Source organism: Sciurus vulgaris, assembly GCF_902686455.1.
Source record: "Sciurus vulgaris genome assembly, chromosome: 9".
Taxonomy (NCBI): Eukaryota; Metazoa; Chordata; class Mammalia; order Rodentia; family Sciuridae; genus Sciurus; species Sciurus vulgaris.
Genome location: NC_136469.1, coordinates 134247423 through 134259711, shown reverse-complemented (window position 1 = coordinate 134259711; position 12289 = coordinate 134247423). Strand labels below are relative to the sequence as shown.

General features: G+C 41.6%; 1 protein-coding gene across 9 annotated transcripts in view; it reads right to left on the bottom strand.

The window, feature by feature from the left end:
• LDB2 (LIM domain binding 2) overlaps positions 1-12289 on the bottom strand; it is a 343760-nt gene that overhangs the window by 198857 nt on the left and 132614 nt on the right. For all 9 annotated transcript variants that reach the window (XM_079154262.1, XM_079154264.1, XM_079154263.1 and 6 more), the window contains exon 2: positions 11985-12087. In XM_079154262.1, the coding sequence (XP_079010388.1) occupies positions 11985-12087 (103 nt within the window). The remainder of the gene's footprint in view (positions 1-11984; positions 12088-12289) is intronic.

Here is a 12289-nt window from a genome sequence, read left to right as displayed (position 1 = left end):
GTTTGACATTTTAACTCATTAACCAGGAGATTACTTTCGCACACATTTGAAAAATCCCCAGTCACAAACCTACTAAGTATCTGACTCCTTTTTTTGTTTTTGTTTTTTTCAAATTAAGATATCATAGCAAGAATTACTTATTTCAGACTTCTAATTGGAATCCTTGCCTGTGTCTTATTTTAGACAAAACCACAGATAATATTGGAGGGTCTTGGGGTTTTTTTTTTTTTTTAACTTTCTAAAGGGAAAGAAGTAATAAGGAAAACTGCAATTGAAACACAGGAAAAGAGGAAGAGAACTGGTATCATAAGCATTCCTTATTTCCCTGGGGGTGGGTCATCTTCCCTGCTCCTGCTGAAGGCTTCGCATGCAGGTTGCACCAATTAAACAGCACCTTCACTGGCATCAAAGCTCAGGGCCAAGAATGGACAGGACGCAAAGGAACCACCAAGTGTCAAAAGATGCAACAGGCGCTCAGGGAAGATGTGCAAACATCTAGTGAGGAATACAAAACTCTTTACAACTTCTGTAACTAATGACAGACGAGGTAATGCTAAAGACAAGACTGGGTTTAATAAATCTTTTAATATTTCCACAGCTGAGCCTGCTTACATGGGGCCAGTGAACCATTTTCTTAAATAAGGCATGGTGCTGGTCTGACATTAGTTTAACAAGTTAATTATCAAGTGAAAAATAGCTGTCGTACTGCTGTGAACCTGAATAATAACTCTCATAATTACTGATTTTGGGCCTATCTTTAAAAAAATAATAGAGCCCTAAGTATTAAAGCATTTTATGGGAAATACATTCTGGTACAGTGTCTAAAAATGTGGAGGACTATTAAGGATATAATTAGCAGTTTATTTACATAATCAGTCAAATACCGTTTATCATTTCTCTCCTGGTCCTACTGAAGAAAGCAAATAAGCATGAGAATGTGGAGTTATTTCATGCAAGAAACCTTGAAAAAGTTGATTATTAATTTTTTCAAAGCTTGAAAGTCGAACTTTCCTAAATGTCTCAACTAAAAACTAAACACAAGTGTGGCTAGTTTTACAAGTGAGGTCCCAGAGGGTGCAGAGTTCAATTCCTCTCCACTCAGGCCCAAACTGTGGCCACTTTACCAGCACTACACCATGGCGAACCATCCCAGAGAAAATTTTATGGGGACGAATACATCTGTCAGTAGCTAACTTCAATTTTTGGAATATTTTCAAAGCTTGAATGAGTTCTGAAAACACATATACAAATAAGCTGTCCTTTATCTGAGAACCACCTTAGGTGATCGATTTTTACAGGGAACCCAGGAGTGACATGGGGACACCATGTGTGTCTGTGAGGAAATCATCTCTGGAGCACTGCAGGCTGGGCTGGGCATTTACTCAGATTCTGAAGAAAGTCTTGTTTTTTCATTGTTCTTGGTATAACAAACCATCCTGCCAATGGTACATTTTTCAAAATAAAATGAAGATGATCAAATTGACTAAGATTATTCAAAGGCAAGAATAAGAAAGACATTCGCATTTTTAGGAAGGTCTGTAAACATAACATAATGCTTTATTTGCTCTTGACAACGTGGAGAACGGATTCTGATGAGTAATTGTGCTATAGCTCATTAAAATGGAGTGGTTTTATTACTGCGCTCCCAGGTGACTGTATGTCTTCCATTGGGTCTCCTACATGATTATGTATAAGTGTTAATTGTTGTCAAGTTCAAGTCCTCCTGACTTGTTGAGAAGCCCAAGATAGAAGTTATGACAGGGAAGATCCCATCAAAGAGTACATTAAAGAAAGCTTTGTGGGGGAGAGGACCAATGTCATAAAAATAAACAAGCACAGCAGCATGTTTGTATGAAGCAGATTCTTCCAGAATGAATAATAAAAGCAAAATACATGAAGGCAGCAAGTTCTGTAGGCTCTTGAATGCAAATACCCTAACATGACTATCTTGATTAAACAATAAATAATGAAACAGACCCTGATGAGTGGTTTTGTCACGGTGTCTCTATATTCTTAACAAAATTCATCTGAACGTTGCTTAATATAGTTGTAGAAGAATGCTAATTTAACCTGACTTCAACAAATGCTTTATTTTACCTCATCTGCATAAATGAAGTGTGTTCACAACTTGAAAACACGACAGGAATGTGAAGATAAGCTCTCCAGTTGGCTTGTGGTGCAAGATGCCTCAAATCAGCTCACTCCAATCAACGAAAATATCACAGACCACTGTTACACAAAAGAATAATATGCACATCTCAATTTAACACTGCTCTCCCCAAATGCTTTACATTAAAAAAAGATACCAGTTTTTAAATGGCACCAATTTGGAAATAAAGATCGCTTAGATCTTTATTTAATAAAGATAGGGAGTTAAGCATTATTAAGAACAGGTTCATAGACAGTAGCAGAGGGTACCTCTGTGAAAAGACATGGGTAAGATCTGCTAAGAGTCTAGTCCTTTAACTAATAGCTCCCTAGACCTTTAGCTTCTCCAAAGCTCATTTATCTTCTTGTCCCCAGGGCACAGAAAGATGACAAACAGAAACTCCTGAAGGAAGGTTAAATAAATACGAGTGTTTCCACTGAAATTATGTCCAATAAGACCCATTCAATAAGATTCAAGTATCTGGTTAGCCACTGCTGAGATTTATTACATAAAATTTGATGACTTAATAGGACCTACCAGAAGATTGGCCAAATATGTAGTGAAATACTCCAGGAACTTATGGTCCAAAACACTAAAGAAAAAAAAAAATCAGTCCTAGTGTGTGCTCTAGTTGGATAGACATCATTTGAGTTTTGAGTTTAAATGTAGTCTCAAGCCCCGGCTCTCTTTGCACACAAATTTCCAAAATGCTCTGTGACATTCGTCTTATTCTATAGTACCAAACAAGTTGCAAAAACTTGAGATTGTAGTGGTGGGAACTTAAAAACACTAGGAAAACCATAGATGTGACAATGTGCCTATGGACTAGATAATCAGATATGCTGGGTCACATTTGTACTACTTATCAGAACTGCACATTTTATTTAATGCACAAATATTTACTGAAAGCCTGTAATTGAAAGATATTATAGTCAGGTATTTAAATATATTTAGGGTGCACAGCATGGTGTTTTGATATGCACAACAGAATTATTGCAAGAAAATTAACATAACCTTACATAATTCCCTTTAATTGTTATTGCTACTGTGGGTGTACCTGAAATCTACTCTCTTAGCAAATCTATAATATGCAATATAATATTATTACTACAGTCATCATGCTGTGTACATTAGATTCTAGTGCCCACAGTACCTTGCTGTCCCATCTTACAGCAGCAATGCTATTGCATTAGGCTTAATGCAAAAGTGTATCTGTCTCCCTTGCTAAACTGAAAGTCCCTTTAAGGTAAGTCATAGCTGATAGTTGGGTGAATGCTCAATACCTCCCAAATGCTGGACATAGTCAACTGTAATGTGAACTTTAAATTTAAACTCAGACACATTTTGATCTTACTCTTAACCCTCTGTGGAAGGGTCTCTTCCTTTAGTATAGCAACTAGCATTAAACAGAGGCAAGACTTTTGTGAATAAAAAGACATTCCATATGATGTGCCATGCTCACCCCCCAGTGCAGTTACTCTAGAATTATTAAGATTTCATATTTTAGCATGAACTGGGGTCCTTTGGGTAAGGCTGCAATACTTAACAAAAGAAAACAGGATGCCCAGTAAGATTTGAACTTCAGGGGAGCCGAAAACAATTTTGTAGTTCAGACAGTCTCAAATTACAATGGTTCATCTTAAAATTATTTTTTCTGCATAATGGTGCAACAGTCACACAAATTCAGTAGAATCCATACTTGGAATTTTGCATATTGATCTTTTTCTGGCCTAGAAATGTGGTCTTACACCCCCTTGCAATGCTGGGCAGCAGCAGCAAGCAGCAGCTCCCTGTCAGCCAGAGGACTGTCAGCCACATGAGGGCAAACACCAACACTCTACAGCATACCGTGTTGCTGAGCTGATGTTTGGTAGGTTAGTTGTATTAATACACTTTTGATTTAAGATACTTGGGGGTTATACTGGATTTATCAGGATATAACCCCATTGTAAGTCAAGGGGCATTTGTATAATTATGTCTCAAGTATTACATTTGTATATTTATATTTTATCTGGCAACCCTACCTTCAAGATGATACGTTGGACAAGAGAGGTGTTTCTCCACAATATTGTTGTTGTTGTTGTGCAGGATGCTTACTATCTGAAAATAATTGCCAGTGGCAACACCTGTAATTTTTGACAATGAGAATGTTCATCACACTTATCTTACAATTCTCTATGGAGCAGTAATCTTGGTTTGGGAACCACGTGTGGAATATGTAGGAGCATACTCCATGAAACTAAGAGGCAGGAATGCATGTGCCAGACCGACCTCGCAGTCATACAGCCTCAAAAACAACACATAACATCTGTGTTTTCTGCTTAGTGCCTTATTCTGACCTTCCAGTTGAGCTCTTGAGGACAGTCATGTGTCTGACTTGCTTAAACCTATGTGTTTGACAATTTTAGCCCCATGAGTCAAGATCCAACGACTACTCCAGATTTCCCAACAGCTTAATTTATAACATATAAAGGGAATATTAAAACTCACCAAATCTGTAAGATCAATTATAAATATGATAATTATACCTTCAACTTGTATAGCACTTTAAATTTATTCAAAGCACTTTTCTGTCCATTATCTCATGTGATCATTAGTGTGGTATTTATTAGAGATGAGAGAATGGAATATCTGCTCAATCTATTGTTACGGCCAATTTGCAATTTCTGATACCATCAATTTGAAACCACAAATGGGAAGAGAATCAGTCTCCTTTTTCTCATTCAGAAATCTGTCAGTTCATCTATCAGTTGTGGGCTTTCTCTAAATTTTATTTTTATGACTAGTCCTAGATTTTCCATTAATGTCACAAGAATATTGTCTTCCTGAACCACAAGACTGATTATCTTGTCCCATGGTCCCATGTGTGGAATACCCATAAAAACTAATATATAACACATAGGTAATTATATAATTATGACATTATAATTACAACAATATTGATTAATGTTAATATATATAAAGTCTAGATTATGATTTCCAACCTATTTTAATGCACCTGTGTCAATTTCATTGAAATATTCACAAAACTGAAAACTTGGAACTTAATGGGCTAAGAGAAAGATTTAAAAAAAAAATGAAATCCAAAAGTAAACAACATACTTTATGATGAACTATCTTCTTCCCAAGAACTGTCTACTGCCCTGTGTCAATGTCTGGTAAACAGCAGGGGCTTAGTGTGTTTTGAATGAATCAATGAGTCAATGAATGAGTGAAGGAACAAATGAACCAAAGTCTGCTCCTGTCATAATTTAATTTGCTCCAAATTCCACCAGCCTAATGACGACTGTAGTTGAAAAGGATCACTCACTAAAATCACAACACCAGCGGCTGGAACTATCCAGAAACCGCTGGATGCAACTTCATGCAGAAGAATGCACTGCCCAAGAGTTTTCTGAAATGACCGTACCAATGTCATCATGCAAGGAAAATGCCACGGTCACAAGCAAGCACCCATTCCTGTAATTAACCATCGAAGTCTTCTCTGAGACTTTGCAAAAGAAGGAAGTTCTTTTTGTTAAGATAAATTTTTGGATGCAAAGTCGATTTCCTTTTATCTTATCCTCAGTAAATAAGATATAGAGCCCAAAATTACCCAGAAAAGTCGCTGACACTCACATAGTTTTCAAGAGCTCTTTGCTCTCTGAGAAAAATGGGGGCTGGAAATGTTACCTTCTGCCAGGAAGTTTGGGACTCATTTTTTAAACAATCATCTTTAGTTAACATTAGTTTTTCTCCCAGTTGGTCATTACCTTTTTAGGTTTCCCACATAGAAAGAAGACAGGACTGATCTGGCTGTAATCTAGGTCACATTTCCTCCTATTATATGCCAAATGACTAAATAAGCAATGGGAACTATCATCTGTCTTAATTCCAAATAACTGTCGAGCCATAGGTTTAACTCATTCATTTATTCAGTCAGTCACCATTCATTAATTAATACAATAAATATTTGCCCTGTGCCCTCCAAGACTGGCACTCAGCTAACCAATGTGTGGCTTCATCTTCACAAGCATCCTATGATGCTGGCATCATTATTTCCTGGGTCTACAGATGAAGAATTCATGTAATGCTACTTAAGAGGCATGTGCAATGTCATATCACATAGCCACAGTGAAGCAAAGACTCAAAATGAGTCTGTCTGAATCAAAGTCTATGAGTCTGATCTGCACTCCCATGAATGAAGAAGAGGAGGAGAAGGAGGAGATGTTGGAAGAAGGGGAAGCAGAGAAATGTGTTCAGCAAACACTTACTTTACAGAGATCCAAAGCTCCAGGACTACCTGGTGAACCTGTGAAGAGGCACAGGAGTGTTAACACTGGCCACATGAACAGTGCCTTTCCAGGCTGCAGGTGGACACTACGGACTCAGTATTCAGAGAGAAGAAACATGAACAGATTCTGACCTTGAGATCCTTTTTCAATGTGCTACGGTGCGCACTCTTCACATGAGACTTTTTAAAATGGCCACAATCATTATTAAGTGTGGTGACAAGATGTCCTTATGCTTATTACCAAGGAGTCATTTTCCCAGAAATATATTTTTAATCATGCAATCTGCTACTAAAGAGAGAGAGAGAAAAAATGGGGGAAATGCTTTTAGAATTCCCGTATGACAAGCGCATTAAAAATACAGGTGGGCCTGGTGGACCAATAAAAAGCAGAAGAGAAGTGGTAACCAGAGACAGTGAAGTTACTTGGGCTGCATAGAATTTCTCTACCTTAGGGGAACTTGTCCAGATATACAACACATAAAAGCACATATTACAAGACAAAATGGAAATCTTAGTCAATATGGTGAAGGTATCAGAGCTTTCATAAATAAAAGGGAAATGGGAGAAGAAAATGCAAAAGAGAAACAGGGAACATGGACTCACTCCTCAGAGGCACCAATCTGCACTTCTCCAGACTCTCCATGAGACTCTGGCTGAGGAAAATAAAGGCACAGAGAACAATATTTCCTAAACTGGCTGGGGTTTTTGTGTCCTTTTTTGTTGATTGGTTGGTTGGTTGATTTGAGAGTGAAACGTCCTCCCAGTACCCACAGGATAGTTTTTGGCTTGTGTAACCACGAAGGAGTGTGGTCCTGCTGGAAATCCTCATTTTGGACAGAATGTGGAGGTCAAGATGAAACAAGGGGCTGGGAAGACAGCTCAGTGGTTAGAGTGTTTGCCTCGCAAGTGCAAGGCCCTGGGTTCAATCCCCAGCACCCAGATGAAACAAGACGTGTACCATAGAGAATTATTGGGACCTTTGGTCAAAAATTACACCTGGATTGATGGAAATTTTATGTGAATTGTCCTGGGTCTCCATCCAGATGTCGCAATGGAATCTGTGAAATTTAAACAAATAATAACATCAGCTAATATTTAGGGAACATTTCCAAGGGGTTGGAAATGCTGCTACGAATATCATCACCTGCATCATTCCATCCAGCCTTCACTTTCAGATGAAAAGATACACTTCCAAAGTGACTTATCCCAAATCACACAGGTGGTAAAAGCCAGCTGGCTTTGAGCCCAGGCATTAGCCCTTTCTAAGAGATAGGTAACAGGAAGTGCTCTTTCTTTAATGGCACTTTCCCCAACTTCCAATCAGTGCCTGCCTGGACCTAATTTCACCAAGGGTTCTGGACTCTTGCTTCCCCAAATACAGAGCCCCACCTGCAGTTAATCTGCCTTCCCCTCCCTCATTTCCCCTCCTGTTCATCCCTCGCTTAGCAGAATGGGGGTGGCTCTCTAGGCACCTGGAAGCCAGGGAGGAAGCAGAATCTCCTCAGAACTGCCTTTCAATAGGAACTGCCCAGCAGAGAGGTAGTGAGGCTCCCACCTGCCAAGGGAGCCTCCACATTGAGCTCCACATACTGTGCACTTGGCAGGTCCCTGGCAAGGGAGCGGCTTCTCCAGTGCACAGAAGCGACGGTGAGGCCAAGAGGGTGCACCACTGTCAGTCATCACGACACTGATGACTGGGGCTTCGCATGGTCCCAGGCCCTCTGATTACATCATCTCCTCCAATTTTCACCACAAGCCAGTGATGGTGGTGTTACACCCATTCTGCATGTCTGGAAAGAAGGCTCTCTACCTGTCCAACGAAGCATGGATTTAAACCTTGGCGCCCTTCCTCCTCCACTATGCAGCCTCCCGGCGTATGCAGTGCCACCCAGGCACTGGCCTCAAGGGATCTTTCTCCATGTTTCTCTCCCAGTAAGAAAATGTTTCCTGAATGAATTGAGAACCACACACTTTCTAAGAATGAGACCAGTGATGGCTTGGATGCAGGCTAGACCTATTGAAGGAGCTCTCAGCAGCATGTCCCCACGTGTCTTGAGAGAACAGTGGGGGCATGCCACATGCCTAACAAGAGTAAAGGAAGATCAATATTCTGCTTGAAGTGAGCAGGGCGCCATCAACCTAACCTGCAGCCCCTCCTCTACCAGACAGGGGAGGAAATGGCACCAGACCACACTGGCCTGTGAGCTGCAGAGCAGTCGTGCCGAGGGCCAGGGGGACCACCCTGGTTTCTTTTGCCTTCTATTTTAAATAAAGGCATAGGAATTATTTGTGATCTTTATGTTTGTTACCAGAAATGAGAAATGTGTGCTGTGGTGAAGCCATTTCTTTATCTCAACTATGGGGTGAATATGTAGGGAGAGGAGGAAGAGGTACTGAACTTGGAGTCAACAGACATGAGGCCCAGAGACTCCCAGCTGAGCATCTGCCTAACTTCCCCAGACCAATTTTTCAGTTTCAGAAATGACCCTTTTTTGTTCTAATTTTATTTGTTCTCCAACTTGCTGACCAAGAGGGAACTGCCCATCCATAATCCCCTACCCTCTCTGTGCCCCACCTGATGCAAGGAGAGGGCCTCCTCCCTGGAACTGCCAGCTTATCCAGCCAAAAGACTGCTTCCTGATGCTACCCAAGGCAGGGCCAGGCGTGTGAGCCACACAAAGGGTCCCTTCTGCACCTCCCCAAGGCAGCTACCACTCTCCTAGGCAGTCTCCCTCCAAACCAAGAGTGTTCCGTCTGACCCTACCTGGGGGTCCCTCCCCATCAGGAGAGTGAAGGACTTGGGTGGGGGCAGGGTACGCAGAGCAAAGGATCAATACAGAAGAGCTTTCTGAAAGGAAGGAGCAATGTATCACCCAAAGCAGAATTATTTCCTGACTTATTGTACTGCTGGGACTTTTTTTTTCCACTTGAGTAGATCAGAATCATATCCTAGAGTTTATTTGAAAATGCCAGCAGAGTAGGGACTATGGATCAAGTTCTTCCAGCAATAAAAAGTCCAGAGATCTCAGTCAAAAAATTGTTTTGCTAACAGTATACTTAGATAAGACTTCCTGAAATATCTGTTTTTTTCATTCATTCCTTCAACAAGTATTTATTGAGCGCCTATTACAAGTGAGTTCCTTATTTATCTGGCTATTCAGCAATTAACAAAGCCCTCCATCACAGAGAGGTAGCATTCTAATAGGGAGACAGGAAACAACAGACAGACAGACATGGGATTTGATGGTAGCTCATAGAGGGTATCTTAGCACTGAAAAGACTTTCTGAAGACACAGATGGAGACGGGGGAGAAAGGATTTTTCTAGGAAGGACTGAAAGAAACCTCATCTACAATACCCTTTATTACTTAGCACGAGTAATTTGGGCAATGTTTTTACAAATACGATTCTATTAGGCAAGTCTAGGATTTGTATTATCAGGAATACAAAGCCTTCAGCTCCCTGGGAGGAAGAGCTGCAGCCTCCAGCCCTGGGACCCCACGGGTCTTCCTAGGCTGGCACAACCTTCCTGGACCGCGAACGGGTTAAGGCTGCGGAGCCTGCGCTGGGAGCACTGCACAAACAGTGCACGTCAGGCGTTCTAAGCAAGCTTCATCTTTCTCGTCTCCCAGCCAGTCCCAGACTGTCAATCAGCTGTCACTCGCCGGCACATCAGCAGCGGGTGCACATCACCAGGCTGTCAGCAAGGCAGCTGATGAGACTGGGCTCAAGGCTGTCAATCATCTTTGTTTCTCTTCTCCACTCAGGAAATATTTTGGCTGGGAGAAACAAAGAAACTTGGGCGATCGTGGCTCAGAGTCAGGCGTTTACTCCCGCGCGAGGATATAAGATCTTACAGGGACACCGATCATGCCTCCTCCCCAGAGTGTTGGGGCTAGGGTGGACCGAGGAATAGAAAGAATCTGTTTTATTAGTACAAGCTTTAAAACCCTAATTCTAGTTTGCCGGGTAGACCCTGATGAATTCCTGAACCAGCAAAACACAGGAATATAAAACAATGATGACTTGAAGTTATCTGAGCCATGCCTCAAAAGATAAATAAATAAATAAACAAATAAATAAATAAGGCAGCTCCCAGGGTGGATGGCTGCTCGGTTAGAAATGCTCCACCACTGATCAGCAGCCTTTGGAGAGAGAGCAACTGTGGAACTCCTGGGTTCATTTATCTCCTGGGGGCTTCTGAAACACGCCCAGGGCCTGAGGCGGTTTGGGGGCACCCACTGGGGACGGAGAGGACCCCATGAAGTAGCTTAGCAGTGCTGTGACAGGAGTGATTTTGTTGAATGTAAACATATTCTAACAGCCTATTTTCTGAAGGTACCATCTGTACCTTCAGCCAAAATATTTATGGGGCGGCTCCATGCCCTTAAAAACCCACAATATCCAAATCTAAAGAGATGCTTCTAGTGACAAGTTTCCAATGAGTGGCAAGTCCCAGGTGGCCTGCTCTTGGCCACTGTTGTAAAATCACTACATGCCTGTATTAGCATAAGTAATCAAGTAATCATGAGTAGATCCAGACAGTACTAAGTTGTCTAAAGCTCCCTCAGATTAAAGACATATATATACAAATGTATCTATAAATTAAATATATGTAAGTTGATACATATTTTAACCTCCTGACTTTGAAGAGATTAAGCAACTCCTGGAACTTTTAATCATGTTTACCAAGAGCCCTTTACCTATCAATTGCCAAACACTCTGGATTGACTGGCTCTGGCCAGAGGCAGGTCCGTCATCATCTCGTGTTTGTGACGGTGGGACTGTTTTCCCCTCTGTCAGAGACTTTCATATGTGCAACACTGATTCCTGAAACCACATCTCTCTCTGATCTAACCGGACATTAATTGCTTTTGTGTTGATGTGTCTATGCCTCTTGGTCTGATAGCACAACTAGCAAATCTGATTTCTGACAAGCTGGCTGAACCTAATCAGGACAGATCAGCTGCTACCCAAGGTGCCACAGGCTGTAATTTGAGGATCTTTACAGAGTTATCACTCGCAGGAAAGACAAGGAACTATAATTCTGTCAACACTAATTCCAAACTGTATGTTCAAAGGCAGCTGTGGCCTCCCCCCTCCCCAAGAAAAGATAGCACTTGTCAAATAAATACCTGAGATAATTGATAAGAGGGAATTAGAAGGATGTGGCTGATACAGTGATGGCAAGGACTTTTTTTTTTTTTTTTTTAAAGAAACCTTCACAAGCAGAACACTGGGTGTCAAGTGTGAGCCATCAAGGGACACAGAGAAGAGATGCATGGAAACTTTCCATCACTCTGCTCCCACTTATTACTGGGTGGCTTGGTTCCTGTTTGCTCCACTCTCTAAACAGGCAAGTGCCCAAACGGTCTAAGCCTGGACGGAAATCTCTGAGCAGCGACGCACTGCCACCGGTGACGGTGCCTTGACGGGAAGCAGAGCACCGTCAGGACTGGTGTTACTGTCAGCCTGTCAGCCCCGTGCTATTCTCTGAAGACCCCTGCGGTTTCCTTACAGGCGCAGAAAGAGAGAATATTAGAAAAATAAACTTCTGTCTTACTGTATCGCTTTGGTCCATCTTCCAAACAAAATGAAAGGGTTAATGTGGCGTCATCTTCAAAAAATTCAGTGGCAAACGCGTCCCACCAGAGGTTGTCACTATCCTGCAAAGAGACAGATCATTTATTTAACAGGCAAGAGCAGAAAATAGCTCAAAGAGGACAAGAAAGGGGAAGAGAGAGAGAAGCCCAGGGGCTGCGGCTGGGTGCTTAGCATACGTGCGGGGGTGTGCGGGCCAGGGCGGGCGGCTGTGTGGTCGCTCTTCAAATTAACTGCCTCAAACGGGACTGAATTCCAATTCAATCA